Here is an 18,979-nt window from a genome sequence, read left to right on the forward strand (position 1 = left end):
TAATTCCGGTGGTCAGTGATTTTCCCGATGTATTCCCAGAAGAACTGCCAGGCATGCCACCTGACCGAGAGCTTGAGTTTGCAATAGAACTTGTGCCCGGAACCACACCAATACACAAGAAATATTATTGAATGCCGTCATCCGAATTGGTAGAGCTAAAGAAATAGCTCGATGAAATGCTCCAAAAAGGATATATCCGCCCCAGTACCTTGCCATGTGGATCACCCGCTATTTTTGTGGACAAGAAAGATGGCAGCCTTCGTATGTGTGTGGACTACCGACAGTTGAATGATGTCACAATCAAAAACAAATACCCTCTACCAAGAATTGATGATTTGTTTGATTAGCTCAGTGGAGCCAAGGTATTCTCAAAGATTGATTTGCGGACTGGATATTACCAGCTCAAAATTAAGAAGGAGGATATTCCCAAGACCGCGTTCACCACTCGCTACGGTCTTTATGAATATACTGTCATGTCCTTCGGCCTCACCAATGCCCCCTCCTTCTTCATGCACATGATGAACAAAGTTTTCATGGATTTCCTTGATAAGTTGGTGGTCGTCTTTATCAATGATATACTTATTTACTCAAGAAGTGAAGAAGAGCATAAAGGACACCTCCGTGCAGTGTTACAACGACTCCGTGAACACCAGTTGTTCGCCAAGTTCAGTAAATGCGAGTTTTAGCTCAAGCAAGTTGGATTCCTCGGACATGTGCTATCCGCTGAAGGAATAGCCATGGACCCAAGCAAAGTAAAAGACGTGCTCGACTGTTTGCCACCCGCCACCATGTCTCAGATTCGGAGTTTTCTTGGATTAGCCGGATACTACCGTCATTTCATTGAAGGGTTCTCCAAGATTGCTAAGCCCATGACGGAGTTGCTTAAAAAGGATAAGAAGTTTGAATGGACGTCATACTGTGAGAAAAGTTTCACCGAGTTAAAGAAGCGCTTAACAACTACGCCAATATTAACACTTCCAGATAACTACCGCAGCTTTGACGTATATTGCGACGCTTCCTGGCAAGGACTTGGGTGCTTGCTTATGCAAGATGGCAAGGTAGTAGCTTACGCTCACGACAGCTACGACCCCATGAAGGAAATTACCCCACTGATGATTTGGAATTGGCCGCGGTAGTTCATGCTTTAAAATTTTGGAGACACTACCTCATTGGAAAAAGGTGCCAAATTTTTACCGACCACAAAAGTCTCAAATACATATTTACTCAGCCGGATTTAAATCTCCGTCAGCAAAGATGGCTGGAGATTGGTCAAGGATTATGATCTTGGAATAAATTATCATCCAGGTAAGGCCAACGTGGTTGCTGATGCACTCAGTCGAAAGCCCGTCAGTTTAAATGTCATGCTGGAATCTCTGCCTTCCAAACTTAAAGAAGAAATTGCTCAGCTCAACCTGGTCATAGTTGAGGCTGGCCTTGCTAATATTCTGACGGTTACCCCTACTCTTGAGGAAGAAATCCGCAAGGCCCAGCCAGGCGATGCCGATATGCAGAAACGCATCAAGTCATCCGATTTCTCGAAGGATCAGTATGGTACCCTCCGGTTCAGGGAAAGGATTTTTGTGCCTAATGGAGCTGATCTAAAGCAGAAAATCTTGTCAGAAGCCCACGAATCCTCGTATTCAATCCACCCTGGAGGTACAAAAATGTATGAAGACCTTCGGCAAATATTCTAGTGGGATGGAATGAAGAAAGACATTGCTTATTTCGTGGCCTGTTGCGACATATGCAACAAAGTTAAGGCAGAACATCAGAACCAGCGGGACTTCTCCAACCACTGCCCGTGTCACAATGGAAATGGGACGATGTCTGTATGGATTTCATCACAGGATTACCCAGGACCCGACGAGGCAATAATGCAATCTGGGTCATCGTGGATACATTAACCAAGGTGGCCCACTTCCTCCCAGTCAAAACCTCATACCGAGCAGATGACCTTGCCGACTGTATGTATCCAGAATTGTCAGTTTACATGGAGTTCCCCTAACCATCACTACTGACCGAGGTTCACTTTTCACCTCTGCTTTCTGGACCCGTCTCCATCAAGCCCTTGGAATGGAATTAAAATACAACACCGCTTATCATCCTCAGACGGATGGGCAAACGGAAAAAGTAAATCAGATACTCGAAGATATGCTCCGAGCCTGTGTTTTAGCCCAAGGACCACAATGGGAAGATTGCTTGCCGTACGTCGAGTTCTCGTATAACAATGGGTTCCAGACCAGTTTAAAGATGTCACCTTATGAAGCTTTGTATGGCCGTAAGTGCCGCACTCCATTAAATTGGTCTCAAACCGGAGATAGCCGTATTTTCGGAACAGATCTCATGCAGGAAGCCGAAAAGCAAGTCAAGGAGATCCGAGATAGATTACAACTGGCCAAATAGCGACAGAAAAGTTATTACGATGCAAAGCACCGACAGATCAGTTTTGAACCCGGAGAACATGTCTACCTTCGAGTCTACACCCATGAAGGGAATAAAAAGGTTCCAAACCCATGGAAAATTGGCACCCGGGTTTATTGGTCCATTTCCCATCATGACACGAGTAGGTGCTGTGGCATATCAGTTGGAGCTGCCTCCGAAACTGTCAGATGTGCACAACATGTTCCACGTTTCACAACTGCGACGGTGCATCTCACCACCCGAGAAAAAGACTGATTTGGCAGAGATAGAACTGGCAAAGGACTTGACCTACGAAGAGTGGCCAGTGAAAATTTTGGATCAGATGGAAAGGGTCACTCGCAGTAAGTCACGAAAGTTTTACAAGGTTCAATGGATGCATCATACCGAGTCAGAATCAACCTGGGAATCAGAAGAATTTCTAAGGGCATGTTATCCAGAATGGTTATCCCAAGCAACCGAATCTCGAGGACGAGATTCATTCTAAGTGGGGGAGGTTTGTCACAGCCTGGTTTTTGCCCTCTTTTTTTTTTTGCTTGATTTTCAGCTGAGTTGATTTTGGATTTGGAGTTTTGAATCATTCCATTTGGACTTGACCACTTGGGTATCCCTTGATTTTCACCCAAGTGTCCCCTCTCCTCCTCAAATCCATCATTTCACCCCTGGCCAACCCAACAATATTGCTTGGAATATTTTTCTTAAACGAAAAATATTCATTTTGCCTCCAAAACCCTAGCTAAACTCCTTGAGCTCCAAAGCAACCCTCATTTCTGTTGCCCCAAAAATCCTGAGGAAAATCCCAAATATTCTTTGGAGCCTAGGGCACATTTCTGAGCAAAAATATTCCACCACTCTTTGGAGTATTTTGGCTACAGAAAATAAAATCACTTCTGGTCTGAGATGGTAGTTTCTACAGCAACTACCTTTTTACTAGCTCCAATGTAGCTGGTTTTCCCTGAGCTTATTTACCTCAGTAAGAGTCAGTAAAACCCCAAAGCTCAGCCCTTGAATCCCTATGGTTTGACCACAGTAACTTCCCAAAGTTTCTATCCAGTAACTTAACCTCATCACCATTTTACTTCTACTGCACCTGGAACCAAACCGAGCCATGGTAACACCTAAGTTTACTAAGGACTACACGCCAGACATCCTTGTTAGTGCGTAGGTGGCCTGATGTCACGGTCCACGCGGTGACCGCATTCGTCCAAGCGTGCTGGCATGCCAAATGCGCGCTCTGCGCGTCGCCAGCGCCTCTGTGGAGCACGTGCTCGCTGCTCGGCCGGCCAAAGCATGTCCCCCCCTTGCCACCATCCTCGTCTCCACTCCCATAACTCCACCATGCCGCTCGCTGATGCCGGAGCTCGCCGCAGTAAGCACGGGCACGGTCTGGCCAACGGCACAGTGCGCGCGCACTGTGTTTGTCTCTTTCCCCCTCGTTCCTGTGCTCGTCCGTGCCCGCGTACAGTTGCTGCGTGACCTCCGTCGCCTTCTCCATCGCCCTCTGGCACCGTTCGTCGCCGGGCGCCGGGGACAGGTGTCCTCCGGCAGAGCCCGAGCCCTCCTCGCAGCCCCGCCTATAAAACCTCCCTCCGCAGCCTCCTGGAGCATCGCAAGTCACCCCCACTCCCTCCTAGAGCCACTAGAAGCCGCAGCCCGGCCGGGCAGGCCGCGGGCTTCCGTCCCCGAGCCGAGCTCACCGACGATCCCCTCTGGATCGTTCCCGCAGCTCCGGCCTCTCCCAATCCAAGGCGACCACGCCAGGGCCTCCGCCTCTCCTCCGTGAAGCCAACACGCCTAGCTAGAGCCCCTGGAGCCACCCCAAGCCGCTGTATTCTTCAACTCTGGCAACCTCTGCCCTCTGTCGCCGCTGGAGAGGACAAATCCAATGCCGTTCGGCCACCATTAGCCACGCTACAGGTACGGGCAGGTGCGCAATAGCCTTCTCCGTCGATCCCTCCCTCTCGTTTGCCTCCAAGAAGTCTCCTCGCCGGCGTGACCTCCGGCGAATCGCTGTTCCCCTCTGTTTCCCTCTCCCCTCCCTCCGGCCTGACTAGCGGGGCCCTCTAGTCAGCCACTCACTATGCGCGTGAAGTGGTATGAGTGGTGGCGCCCCGGGAGATTATGCCTTCGACGTCACCCCCTCTCTGTTTTTATTTTCAAATTCATTTAAATTCCAGGAGACTTCAAATGGACATAACTTTTATTCTACCAGTCCAAATGCAGTGATTCTTTTTGCATCATGTTCTGTGTCCAAAGATCTAACAACACCCAAAAGATGGGATTTTTCCTTGCTGTCTAGATTTTCTGGCAATTTTCAGAAGGTTTCTTGATATTTTTTGTTTTGTGGTTTTTGAATATTTTCAGAAGAACCAGCTTGTCTTGAGGATCACCAGGAGCTTTGTGAACCTCATCAGTGCTAAGGCAAGCCACAGTAACATTTTTATGGTGCCACTTCAATATTTATGATTTTCATACTTGAACTTATGAATATTGATGCATTTAAAATAGTTATATAATAAATATATTCTGTTATATGCTTGTTATGTTAAAATACTTGAACATCAGAATGTTTAAAGTAAATATTGTTGGCAAGATAAGGAGAACTTAGTTGCAAGAGATAAATAAATAATATGGTCATAGAGTTTGATGAGTAATTTAAATATTCTTTTTGCTTGAGGTATAATGATGATAATGCTAGAAATGGTTCTGATATAAGTAAAGAGAGGTTTTAACCAGAATAGTAGCATGAGTTTATGATGGCTCCATAGGAGCGTGGTTGGTGCAGTCTTTGCACGGTTATGTGATGCATATGTTAAGTGATGCATAGTATGGCAGTATGACACCGGTTATTTTCTTTTCACATTAAGTTGAACCTGATTAATAATTCAACTTGAACATGTTGTTGACCGGGTCGTGGTGCCGCTGAAACGAGTCTTTCCCAGTGCAACCACATTTGCCAGTATGGGACGGCCTTAATGCGTTTCATTGTCGTGCCTCTGGTCGGTGCCTCAATTTAGGGAAGGTTATGGGCGTGCTGTACCCTGTCCCGGTAGGCAAGCATAACCTTGTGAGCCCGTTGTTAAGTTAATTTTGGTACCGGATCCTAGAGTGGATCGTGGCCACGACGGTGGTCGAGGTGTCTGGAGGTAGACATGGGGTCACCTAGGACTAGCCCGGTGGGGTCTGAGTCGGAAGGGCCGGGAGAGTGTCATGACAATGAAATTGTTTCGTCGGAACGCTGTTGGTCCACCCGAATGGGAGTGCGAGGCCATGGGTTCCGTAGTGTGGGTACAGTGTACTAACCTCTGCAGAGTGCTTTTAATCTATCGATAGCCGAGTCCATGGTTACGGACACGCTCGAAAGTAAGGTACACCATGGGTCAACACTTAATAAATATGCACACTAAATTGCACTAAGGATGGCAGTGAGGTCATCGTGTTGAGTTGGACATGAGTTGGTCGGGTTGTGATCGCCGTAAGGATCACGTGCCACGAGTTGGTCCGGTTGTGATCGCCATAAGGGTCACGGGCCATGAGCTGGTCGGGTTGTGATCGCCGTAAGGATCACGAGTATATTTTTGGTAATATCATGTTTATTGGTCACATCTGGTAAGCAAGTCGGGAAAATGAGTACCTGTTGAGCATAGTCACAGCATGTTGAACTTATGGTTGCATTGTTGTTTAATTGGATAAATAACATAATATTGTCTGTCATCATGTTTATGCTTATTGTGAGCTTGCAAGTACATTCAATGTATTGACCTGGCGTGTCATGCCAGATTTCAGGAAAGTCCCGTTGGAAAGGAGTGATGTCCGAGTCTAGACCGTGTCCACGTCGGTGTCCTTGTGCTATGGAGTCCCGCTACGATGTTGTTCCGCTGCCGAGTAGTTGTCATGATCGAGCCCCTTTATGTTCACTAAATAATGTACACATCGTTCATCCGCATCGTGTGTGCCGCCTGGCCTCGGTAACCGTTGTAATATGAACTATGTTCTGCTAGCATGAATAAATCGGTTGTTTTCTGTACCATGTTGTTGTGTGTTGCCAGAAGACAAGGTCTCTGGGCTAGCAATGCAAGGTAAACCGGTCGCTCTGAGCCGGGGTGCCACAACTATAAAGCGGGGCGAAAGCCTTTTTCGGTCAATGAGCTAAAGAACGTAAAAATCGGAGTTCGGATGAATTAGTTATGGCCTAAACAAAAATCAGCCGAAGTCAGTTTTTACAGGGGTCAGACGTCCGATAAGGGTCGGACATCCGGTGGCTGGAGCGCGGGACGGATGTCCGGAAATGGCCGGAAATCCTATGTTTTGGTATTGGATCGGGGGTGTCGGACGTCCGGTAAGTGTCGGTCGTCCGATGGTTCCAGGGGCTCTAGACGTCCGGAAAAACGTCGGTCGTCCTGTGGGTCGGGGTCAACGCAAGATGCGAGTTTTGGGACGCGGTTTTGGGCGGAAATTGGGGATTTTGGGGACAAAATTGATGAGATTTCGTGGATGGAAAGTAGGGAAACTTGGGGAGATGCTAGATCCACTCGGAACAAAGTAAATCCATGGATCAAAATCAACAAAACATCATCACACCAACAAATCACAAAAAAAATTGGGGCAATTTTTGGTGGGAATTTTCGAAATTGGGGAAGAACACAACAAAATTAGGCTAGAAAACAAGGGGGTAGGGGCTCCAAATTTGTGATCAACCTTGCTCTGATCCAAGATGATGTAGGGTAGAACCCTAGATGCCTGATCTTTCACGATTGGAGGGGATCCTACGAAGAACGTGGAGAACACGAGGGAAAAATGAGGGGGAACACGAGGGAAAACACAAGAGAAATCACTCAACCAATAAGATCCGGTCACACATATGCTAGATCCTCGAAACACAAAGAGTGATACACGATTCAAGGCCAACAAAGGACGATACAAAAGGTCTTCTCCGTGAGGAGGTCTTGAATGGTCTTCCCATGATGGGGTCTTGAATCTGCTTGGGGGATCTTCTCCGAAAAGGTCATGAGCTCTGAAGAGAAGTAACCAAGTGGATGAGCAAAGCTCTATCTCAAATATGAGCTATCACAATGCTAACCCTAGCTAGGAGGAGGTAGGGGGGTATTTATAGTCTAGGTCCACGAAGGGGTTAGTGGGAGAGGGATACATGGGCTCGGGCCCAATTTCTGTGCACAGACAGGCGTCAGACGTCCGACGGCTCTCGGTCGTCCAGTCGCTCGCGGGCGTCCGGTCGTCCGAAAGTCTTTGGACTTCCGATGTTTTGGCTCTGGTCCGATAGTGTCGGACGTCCGGTCGAGGTCGGTCGTCCGGGCGCTGATTAGTATCGGACATCCGGTGTCGGGCGGTCGTCTGGGCGCTATAGGTTGCCTCGGCTGGAGTTGATCTGGCTGGTGGAGTCTCCAGGCGTCGGACGTCTGGAGATCATCGGTCGTCTGGAGGTCGTCGGACGTCCTAGAGCTGTAGCTTCCTGGCAGCTCTTCCTCTTGTTCCTCGCACTTGGTGTCCTCGCCGTCTTGTCCAATGCTCGTAGTTGTTCCAATGCCCTCCTCTTGGTTTCTGGTCATGCATAGCACATATGCTTGAGGTAGTAGCCATGTCTCACATGTAGAAAGTGACGATTCAGAGAGGAGCGAGTTCACCTTGTGTCCAATGGAATATGTTCGAGGTCTCGTCATATGTCCTCTTGAGGCTTGGAGAGTAGTCGGAGTGTACATGGGGATGAACGTGGGATGCTCCGCATCACGTTGGTTGTCGGCGTGGTCGCGGCATAGCCATTGAGCTTGACGGCGGGTGCAGGGGGGTGGAGGTGGCTTCCCTTCTCATTGGTTCATGCTGGCGACGCTCATGCGTCTGGGGTGGCTATGACCTAGGGTTTGAGCTCGGGCGGGCTGGATTTGGGCCCGTGGCAGGTCGGAGCAGCCGCTCCGGGTAGGAGAGGTCAGATGCGGTCCGGGATGTGCTAGTGGGAGGTGATGGGGTGGCATGGCTGCTTTGGTTGGGCAGCGGTGTGATCCGGGTTGCTAGCGTTCGATGAACGACGCAGATCTGGATCATGGTCGTGGACGACGCCCGGCGGTGCTTAATTACCGGGGTTGACTTCGTCCGCGTTGGATGCTTTCGTGTTGTCCCCTTCTTGCTTGGTGTCATTGTGGCGTCAGTCCAAGGGTTGCTCTCCGGCGTTGCTGTGTCGTTGTATGTATCGACGCCAATGACCATGGACATGGCAGTGTTCGAGCGTGCTCAGCGGTGGCCATCAGTTGTCACTGGGTTGTCCCCCCCCTCCCCGGTCCACCGGGACCGGCTGGAGACAGGCGATGGCGCTTCCTACTATGGACGTGCCGACCCAAACATGGTGGCTGATGCCGGGCTAGTGCCCAGGGGCATGGATGCCGGGACCATGGTCCCGGACGGCAGGCTCCACGTTTGGCTTACCAGCAGGCTTCGTGGTGGTGGCGGTGGCTCCATCTTTTGGTCGTGTGGGCGACTAGGGATGTAGTGGCGGGAGGCTCAGGCATGCTTTAGCAGTGCCTAGATCTGGGGTGGACAAGTCGGCCCTCGTTGAAGTGGTGGCCGGGAGTCCTCTTGGTGGTGCAGGCGAGTGTCCGAGCGAAAGCTCTGCGCTTCTGGCGCAGGCGATGCCCGTGGGTGCCGCTTGCTTCTTGAAGACAACGTCGTGGATCTCGTCCCTGTGTCAGGGCTCATGGTGAAAACCTTTGCCTGTTCTCGGACTCGGCAGCGGCGACGCTTCGCGCCATCACCCTCTTGGGGCTGTTGTTATTGAGCTCAGGGGTCTTTTGATCTGCTTTGTAAGGGGATCCTCCCACTATATTGTATTGTTCAGCCGTGTACTTTGATTCGTTGCTTTATATATAAAGCGGGGTGAAAGTCTGTTTCAAGAGAGGGATTTTTTTTGGCAGTGACGAGAGAGGGAATTAACTAGGCGAGGTGGAGGTCTGTGGTTTAAATCAGGGAGTACTTGCACCAAAGCTCTTATATGAACCTACCAGAGATTCCTTAATAATTAATCACGTGAGCAGCCGCTCAGCTCTCGTGCGTTTGTTTACTAGAGCAGCCGCTCAGCCAATGGTCTTCCAAGGTCCACATTCATGCATGTCAACCAAAGAGATGGTAAGCAGCCGCAGCCCATAGATTACACACGCGAAGAGAACCATAAAGGTTTAGCACATTCATGCATGCAACCATGCACCACCATAATATGCACAGAAACATAGCACTAAAGCGGTGGCTCTAGTGGCCAGCTTTAGCGTGCAACGACCGAACATATATGTCAATGTTCCATGAAAGCAAAGAGAATATCACGTTTCACGCATGCTGGATGGTACGAGAATTGCCATATAATATTACCAGAAATGTCAGGTTTGCAATTGCCACATTGATAACATTACAATGGCGGCTCAACGATATGATCCGCAGATTCCATTAGAGCTAGATACAATGATCCGCAGATGCCGCCACCCAACATTTATTTTTCTCCACGTATATATAGATACAACAGTAACACGTACATATTGCCTTGTTTTGCCATGATATATCTAGTTCATTCATCACAGAAATACGTACGCGTACTGTGCACGTTCGGCGTGTCTTCTGTTTAGGGCATGAAACAAAAGCGATTATTTTGTTATTTGTAGCATACATGACATTGGTCCAGTGGTGGAAATTGCCACTAAATGCAAGTATGTGAACGGTATTGTAATGCATGATGCATCACGTAATATAACCCATATGGATGTGGTATGATATGTGTGTCAGTATGTGTGTGTAGTTTTAGATACATCTCTTTTTATCCATTTTGATGACAAGTATTTTCTTACGAAAAAAGTATGTATTTGTGTAGGCCATTTCTTCTGTATGCATGCATATATACGTGCATGCAAGAGAATCTCTCTCTCATTTACCACCGTACTTGCTGTCGTCGAGAAGCTCGTCCAGGAGGCTGTCGTCGAGGTACTCCAGTTCGATCTTCTGTGTGCCCCCGCGACCCCTGCCCGTGCCGGCACCGGAGCCAGCCGGGGCGGACGAAGACGAGCCGAAGGCGCCCCCGGCCTCGCCGGGGAAGTTTAGCACGGCAGTGGCGCCCATCTGGGCAAAAGCCGCGCGGTCGTACGCCCTCGCGGCCTCCTCGGCCGTGTCAAACGTGCCGAGCCAGACGCGGGCGCCGCCACGCTCGGGGTCACGGATCTCGGCGGCGAACTTGCCCCAAGGCCGCGTACGCACGCCGCGGTACTTGGTCTTCTTGTCATCCTCCATTGCTCGATGAGAGGGAGGGAGAGAGAGAGCGAGCTAGGTACTGTGTGTCTAGTAAGCAGGGACAAGGTTGAGACCTGAATTTGCATGTGACCAGCTTTGGACAGCGCGCAGCTATTTATAGAAAGATCAGGCGGGCCGCCGGGCATGTACAGTGTACGTACATATACGTCGGTACTCCCTCCGTTCCTTTCTAAATATAAATCTTTTCATAGATTTTAATACAATATGAATTACATACATAGCAAAATTGTAAATTTACACTCTAAACTATATCTATATACATCCTTATGTCATTTATATTGAAAATCTCTAGAAAAACTTATATTTAGAAACGGGAGATATAAGAGCATATACAGCCGCGATGGGCAAATCCAGCCCATCAAACGCCCGCGAACGCGCCCGCAGTGACCGGGCAATCCTCAGATTACCGCAACTACATCCGGACACCTCATACTAAATTCTTAAATCCCTACAAAAGCATGCAAACGAAAAAACCTTCGTACTGCGCAGATCACCTAACTACTCCTTGTTGGAGATGTCGACTATCTCCGTGTCCGGCTCTGGGTACATGGGCGGCCACTGCAGCTCCAGCTCCTCTGGCTGCTCTGCTCCGGCCTCCTCCTCTATCTCCTCGTTGAGTTTGGTGAAGAGCGCGCCAGTCATCACCCGCTCCTACCGGAGAAACTCCCGGTTGGCCTCCACATAGGCCACATCCTAGATGGACTCCAGGATGGCCTGCTGCTCTCACAACTTCGCGACTTGGGAGACAGCGAACTCCGCCTTCGCCTCCTCCATGATGAACCCCCGAGCAGGTTGCTCTGCCTCGTTCTCCTCCGGATCCGCCACCTCCATCGGCTCCGCCAGCTGCTCTCTTCCTCCTCCTCCAGCTTCGGCGAGTCCGGAGGTAGCTCGGCAGCGATGCGAGTGGCGTGCCTAGCCTAGATATCCTCCGCGATCTGCCTCCAGCGCTCCAGTGTCAACATAGCGTACGTGGTGATCTTCTGTTAGACCTTGGCGATGCCGGATATCGTGTGAGAGCGGGGAAGAGGAGGAGGACGGGCTCGGGTGGCGGCGTAGAGAGGGAGGAGGTGGATGGGCTAGGGTTGGGGGACGTCGTCCGGCTTAAATAGCCAAATTTGGCCTTGGACGGCGAGCCGGAGCGGCGCCACGCGGGTTCACACTGCGGCGACAAAAGAAGCGTCCCTCGGACCGCCGGGTTTCTGGGTAATTCCGCATGGGAGCCCATCGTCAGTCCTGCGTGGTAGACACGCCTGGGCGCGCTCGAGCGCCCCATATCCGTCCCATTTTTGGGCTGGATATGAGGGGTGGCGATCAGCCCGGGCGTTTGAGGCGTCCAGTTGGGTCGATTTTTTGTGACCGGTCAGCCCGCCGAGGCATTTGAGGGCGATTTGGTGCGCCTGGCTATAGATGCTAATGCATGTATTTGTTGGAAATATGCCCTAGAGGCAATAATAAAATGATTATTATTATATTTCCTTGTTCATGATAATTGTCTATTTTTCATGCTATAATTGTATTAACTGAAAATCGTAATACATGTGTGAATACATAGACCACAACATGTCCCTAGTGAGCCTCTAGTTGACTAGCTCATTGATCAATAGATGGTTATGGTTTCCCGACCATGGACATTGGATGTCGTTGATAACGGGATCACATCATTAGGAGAATGATGTGATGGACAAGACCAAATCCCAAGCATAGCACAAGATCGTGTAGTTCATTTGCTAAGAGCTTTTCTAGTGTCAAGTATCATTTCCTTAGACCATGAGATTGTGCAACTCCCGGATACCGTAGGAATGCTTTGGGTGTACCAAACTTCACAACGTAACTGGGTGGCTATAAAGGTGCACTACAGGTATCTCCGAAAGTGTCTGTTGAGTTGGCACCAATCGAGACTGGGATTTGTCACTCCGTATGATGGAGAGGTATCTCTGGGCCCACTCGGTAATGCATCATCGTAATGAGCTCAATGTGACTAGGGAGTTAGTCATGGGATCATGCGTTACGGAACGAGTAAAGAGACTTGCCGATAACGAGATTGAACAAGGTATTGGGATACCGACGATTGAATCTCAGGCAAGTAACATACCAGTGGACAAAGGGAATTGTATACGTGATTGATTGAATCCCCGACATCGTGGTTCATCCGATGAGATCATCCTGGAACATGTGGGAGTCAATATGGGTATCCAGATCCCGCTGTTGGTTATTGGTCAGAGAGATGTCTCGGTCATGTCTGCATGATTCCCGAACCCGTAGGGTCTACACACTTAAGGTTCGGTGATGCTAGAATTGTTATGGGAAATAGTATCTGCTTACTGAATGTTGTTCGGAGTCCCGGATGAGATCCCGGACGTCACGAGGAGTTCCGGAATGGTCCGGAGATGAAGATTTATATATGGGAAGTCCTTATTCGGTCGACCGAAGTGTTCGGGGGTTTACAGGTATTGTACCGGGACCACAGAAGGGGTTCCGGGGGTCCACCGGGAGGGTCCACCTGCCCCAGAGGGCCCTATGGCTGAATATGGAGGGGAACCAGCCCCTAGGTGGGCTGGGAACCAACTCCCCCCTAGGGCCCATGCGCCTAGGGGTGAGGGAAACCCTAAAGGGGGTGCCCCCCTTTGGCTTGGGGGGCAAGTCTTCCCCCTTGGCTGTCGCCCCCCCTCTAGATCCATCTGGAGGGGGCCGCCGCCCTATCCCTTGCCCCTATAAATAGTGGGGAGGTGGGAGGGCTGCCGCACCCTTGCCCTGGCGCAACCCTTCCCCTCTCCAACACCTCCTCCTCCTCCGTAGTGCTTGGCGAAGCCCTGCCGGAGAACTGCAAGCTCCACCAGCACACCGTCATGCTGCCGGAGCTCTCCCTCAACTTCTCCACTCCCCTTGCTGGATCAAGAAGGAGGAGACGTTCCTGGCTGTACGTGTGTTGAATGCGGAGGCGCCGTCCGTTCGGCGTTAGATCGGATCTTCCGCGATTTGGATCGCCACAAGTATGACTCCATCATCCGCGTTCTAGTAACGCTTCCGCTTAGCGATCTTCAAAGGTATGAAGATGCACATCCTCTCTCTCTCTCTCTCTCTCTCTCTCTCTCTCTCTCTCTTGTTGCTAGAATCTCCTAGATTGATCTTGGTGATACGTAGGAAAATTTTGAATTATTGCTACGTTCCCCAACAGTGGCATCATGAGCTAGGTCTATGCGTAGATTCTATGCACGAGTAGAACACAAGTATTGTGGGCGCTGGTTTATTCTATTTGCTTACCGTTACTAGTCCTATCTTGGTTTGGCGGTATTGTGGGATGCAGCGGCCCGGACCGACCTTACATGTACGCTTGCATGAGACAGGTTCCACCGACTGACATGCACTTGTTGCATAAGGTGGCTAGCGGTGTCTGTCTCTCCCACTTTAGTCGGATCGGATTCGATGAAAAGGGTCCTTATGAAGGGTAAATAGCAATTGGCATATCACTGTTGTGGCTTTTGCGTAGGTAAGAAACGTTCTTGCTAGAAACCCATAGCAGCCACGTAAAAACATGCAACAACAATTAGAGGACGTCTTACTTGTTTTTGCAGGGTATGCTATGTGATGTGATATGGCCAAAAGAATGTGATGAATGATATATGTGATTTATGAGATCGATCATGTTCTTGTAATAGGAATCACGACTTGCATGCCGATGAGTATGACAACCGGCAGGAGCCATAGGAGTTGTCTTAATTTGTTGTATGACCTACGTGTCATTGAAAACACCATGTAATTACTTTACTTTATTGCCAACCGTTAGCCATAGTAGTAGAAGTAATAGTTGGTGAGACAACTTCATGAAGACACGATGATGGAGATCATGGTGTCATGCCGGTGACGAAGGTGATCATGCCGCACCTCAAAGATGGAGATCAAAGGCGCAAGATGATATTGGCCGTATCATGTCACTTTATGATTTGCATGTGATGTTTGTCATGTTTACATCTTATTTGCTTAGAACGACGGTAGCATAGATGATCCCTCATAAAAAATTCAAGAAAGTGTCCCCCCTAACTATGCACCGTTGCGAAAGTTCGTTGTTTCGAAGCACCACGTGATGATCGGGTGTGATAGATCCTAACGTTCACATACAACGGGTGTAAGCCAGATTTACACATGCAAAACACTTAGGTTGACTTGATGAGCCTAGCATGTACAGACATGGCCTCGGAACACAAGAGACCAAAAGGTCAAACATGAGTCATATGGTAGACACGATCAACATGAAGATATTCACCGATGATGACTAGTCCGTCTCACGTGATGATCGGACACGCCCTAGTTGACTCGGATCATGTATCACTTAGATGACTAGAGGGATGTCTGTCTGAGTGGGAGTTCATTAAATAATTTGATTAGATGAACTTAATTATCATGAACATAGTCTAAAATATCTTTACAATACGTCTTTGTAGATCAAATGGCCCACGCTAATGTTACCCTCAACTTCAACGCGTTCCTAGAGAAAATCAAGATGAAAGATGATGGTAGCAACTATACGGACTGGGTACGAAACTTGAGGATCATCCTCATAGCTGCCAAGAAAGCATATGTCCTTGAAGCACCGCTAGGTGAAGCACCCATTTTCCCAGCAACTCAAGACGTTATGAAAGCCTGGCAGTCGCGTAGTGATGATTACTCCCTGGTTCAGTGCGGCATGCTTTACAGCTTAGAACCGGGGCTCCAAAAGAGTTTTGAGCAGCACGGAGCATATGAGATGTTCCAAGAGCTGAAAATGGTTTTCCAAGCTCATGCCCGGGTCGAAAGATATGAAGTCTCCGACAAGTTCTACAGTTGTAAGATGGAGGAAAACAGTTCTGTCAGTGAGCATATACTCACTATGTCCGGGTTGCACAACCGTTTGTCTCAGCTGGGAGTTAATCTTCCAAATGACTCGGTCATTGACAGGATCCTCGAGTCGCTCCCATGATACGTCTCCAACATATCTATAATTTTTGATTGTTCCATGCTATTATATTATCTGTTTTGGATGTTTAATGGACTTTACTATGCACTTTTATATTATTATTTTGGGACTAACCTATTAACCGGAGGCCCAGTGCAAATTACTGTTTTTTGCCTATTTCAGCGTTTCGCAGAAAAGGAATATCAAACGGAGTCCAAACGGAATGAAACCTTTGGGAGAATCGTTTTTGGAACAAACTCAATCCACGAGACTTGGAGTGGACGTCAAGGAAGCAACGAGGCGGCCACGAGGTAGGAGGGCGCACCCAGGGGGTAGGCGCGCCCCCCATCCTCGTGGGCCCCTCGTGGCTCCACCGACCTACTTCTTTCACCTATATATACTCATATACCCCGAAAACATCCAAGAGCACCAGGAAACCCTATTTCCACCGCCGTAACCTTCTGTACCCATGAGATCCCATCTTGGGGCCTTTTTCGGTGCTCCACCGGAGGGGAAATCAATCACGGAGGGCTTCTACATCAACACCATATCCTCTCCGATGATGTGTGAGTAGTTTACCACAGACCTTCGGGTCCATAGTTATTAGCTCGATGGCTTCTTCTCTCTCTTTGATTCTCAATACAAAGTTCTCCTCGATCTTCTTGGAGATCTATTCGATGTAATACTTTTTGCGGTGTGCTTGTCGAGATCCGATGAATTGTGGGTTTATGATCAAGATTATCTATGAACAATATTTGATTCTTCTCTGAATTCTTATATGTATGATTTGATATCTTTGCAAGTCTCTTCGAATTATCAGTTTGGTTTGGCCTACTAGATTGAACTTTCTTGCAATAGGAGAAGTGCTTAGCTTTGGGTTCAATCTTGTGGTGTCCTTTCCCAGTGACAGCAAGGCACGTATTGTATTGTATTGTTGCCATCGAGGATAAAAAGATGGGGTTTATATCATATTGCTTGAGTTTATCCCTCTACATCATGTCATCTTGCTTAATGCGTTACACTGTTCTTATGAACTTAATACTCTAGATGCATGCTGGATAGCGGTCGATGTGTGGAGTAATAGTAGTAGATGCAGAATCGTTTCGATCTACTTGTCACGGGCGTGATGCCTATATACATGATCATGCCTAGATATTCTCATAACTATGCGCTTTTCTATCAATTGCTCGACAGTAATTTGTTCACCCACCGTAAGATATGCTATCTTGAGAGAAGCCACTAGTGAAACCTATGGCCCCCGGGTCTCTTTTCCATCGTATTATATCTCTTTTATTTACATTGCATCTCGTTTACTATTTCGCAATCTTTACTTTTCAATCTATACAACAAAAATACCAAAAATATTTATCTTATTATCTTTATCAGATCTCACTTTTACAAGTGGCCGTGAAGGGATTGACAACCCCTTTATCGCATTGGTTGCAAGGTTCTTCTTTGTTTGTGCAGGTACAAGGCGACTTGCGTGTAACCTCCTACTGGATTGATACCTTGGTTCTCAAAAACTGAGGGAAATACTTATGCTACTTTGCTGCATCACCCTTTCCTCTTCAAGGGAAAACCAACGCATGCTCAAGAGGTAGCAAGAAGGATTTCTGGCGCCGTTGCCGGGGAGGCTTACGCCAAGTCAATTTAAGATTTGATCTCTCGACAACTCGCCAATTTTTGGCATCGTTGCTGGAGAGATCTACGTACAAGTCAAGACATACCAAGTACCCATCACAAACTCTTATCCCTCGCATTACATTATTTGTCATTTGCCTCTCATTTGCCTCTCCCCCACTTCACCTTTGCCTTTGCCTTTTCTTCGCCTTCTTCCCACATGTCTTTTTGTTTGTGTTTCCACGTGCCTTCTATTTGCTTGCATCTTTGCTTGTTAAAAATCTATTGATATGGATCCACTTAAAGTGTTCTACTTGGATCATCTTCGATCCTTATGCGCTCGTGCTAAAACCCCAACTAGCCTAGTTGATGGGAAATCTTTAGATGAGCATGCTCATTTTGTGCGTCACCGTTTGTCTGAAAAAGGGAGACTCTTATGGGATCAAATTAATAAATTGCTGTGTTATGCTTGGTATCTTTGTGAAATTTATGATTTTACTTGTTGCTCTAAGAACCCTAAAAAACACCTTCCCTACCTACGTGAGTTTATTGAAAATGAAATCTTATCTTCTTATGCAAAAGGTGTTTATAGTTACTATGATATCAAACAAATTGAAGAATTTGTTGCTTTTAAGGGTGCTTATGAAGTTGCTTCTTTGATTGAAAAGTATGATATACTCTCTACGAATCTGAAAATTTTGACATACTTAAATATTGCTATGAAAACTATACTCATAATGTCTATGTCAAAGAATTTATTGAGAGAATGACCATTGCTTTGGAAGAAAATAATGATATGCATGAATCTATAGATAATGATGATTCCGATGATTTGATTGAAATATACCTTGATGAACATGATGCTTGCTATTCTTGTGGCCATGATGCCAATATTTATGAAGATGAATTTGCTATAGTTCCTTATGTTAAACATGAGATCGTTGCTATTGCACCCATACTTGGTAGTTCCTTCGATAAAAAGCATGATTGCAATGATTTTACTATAAAATCTCTTAATGTCAATTGTGCTAATAATATGCAAAACCCTAAGCTTGGGGATGCTAGTTTTGCTATGTCTACTGCTTGTTGCAATGATCATGATTGGGGTGATCCTTCTTATGATCTTAAAAATTTATTTAAGCCCCATGATGAATATGAGATTGATAATAATGTTTGCAATAATATGGAAAGTGGGTTTGGAAGAGTGTCAACTTTAGATCCACATATTTGGAAAATGTTCAATCTTATGAAATTTTTGATAAAAGTGGGTCTGGAGAGGTCATGACTTTAGTTAATGATAATCCCACTATTTTGGAAGAGTGTCAACTTCGCATACATGTGGATCGTGTTGAGAATATGTTATGTGATAGCTATTTTTTTTTGAATTTGCCTATTGTGATGCCCAGATAATTAAGCTACAGTAATCCCATGCTAATGGTGCCACGTCACCATGGTTACTGCTGCTAATCTATTGTTAGATCAAAACCGGTCCAAAATTCAAATTCAAAGTTTGGTAAATAATAAAAGTTTTCAAACATTAAAATAAAAATGTTCGGGTTGTACTAAATATTACATAGATAAATATGGTGTAGTAAACACATTTTTATAAAAAGCCTAAATAATTTAAAATGATTTAAAACAGTAAAGAAAATAAATAAAAGAAAAAAATACAAAAGAGAAAACAAACAGAAAAAAGAAGAAGAAAAGGAAAAGGAC

At 47.2% G+C, this 18,979-nt stretch overlaps 1 protein-coding gene across 1 annotated transcript; it reads right to left on the reverse strand.

Moving 5' to 3' along the window:
• Positions 1–10,255: 10,255 nt before the first annotated feature.
• Positions 10,256–10,723, reverse strand: LOC119304349 (ethylene-responsive transcription factor ERF095-like). The gene has a single exon (XM_037581532.1). It carries the CDS (start codon positions 10,690–10,692, stop codon positions 10,333–10,335), a length of 360 nt encoding a protein of 119 aa, XP_037437429.1. The 5' UTR covers positions 10,693–10,723; the 3' UTR covers positions 10,256–10,332.
• Positions 10,724–18,979: the final 8,256 nt, after the last annotated feature.

This window comes from Triticum dicoccoides, chromosome 1B (genome assembly GCF_002162155.2).
Source record: "Triticum dicoccoides isolate Atlit2015 ecotype Zavitan chromosome 1B, WEW_v2.0, whole genome shotgun sequence".
NCBI classification, from domain to species: domain Eukaryota; kingdom Viridiplantae; phylum Streptophyta; class Magnoliopsida; order Poales; family Poaceae; genus Triticum; species Triticum dicoccoides.

Excerpts from the sequence above, each read along its gene's own strand:
- LOC119304349 (XM_037581532.1), bottom strand. The coding sequence starts at position 10,692 with ATGGAGGATGACAAGAAGACCAAGTACCGCGGCGTGCGTACGCGGCCT.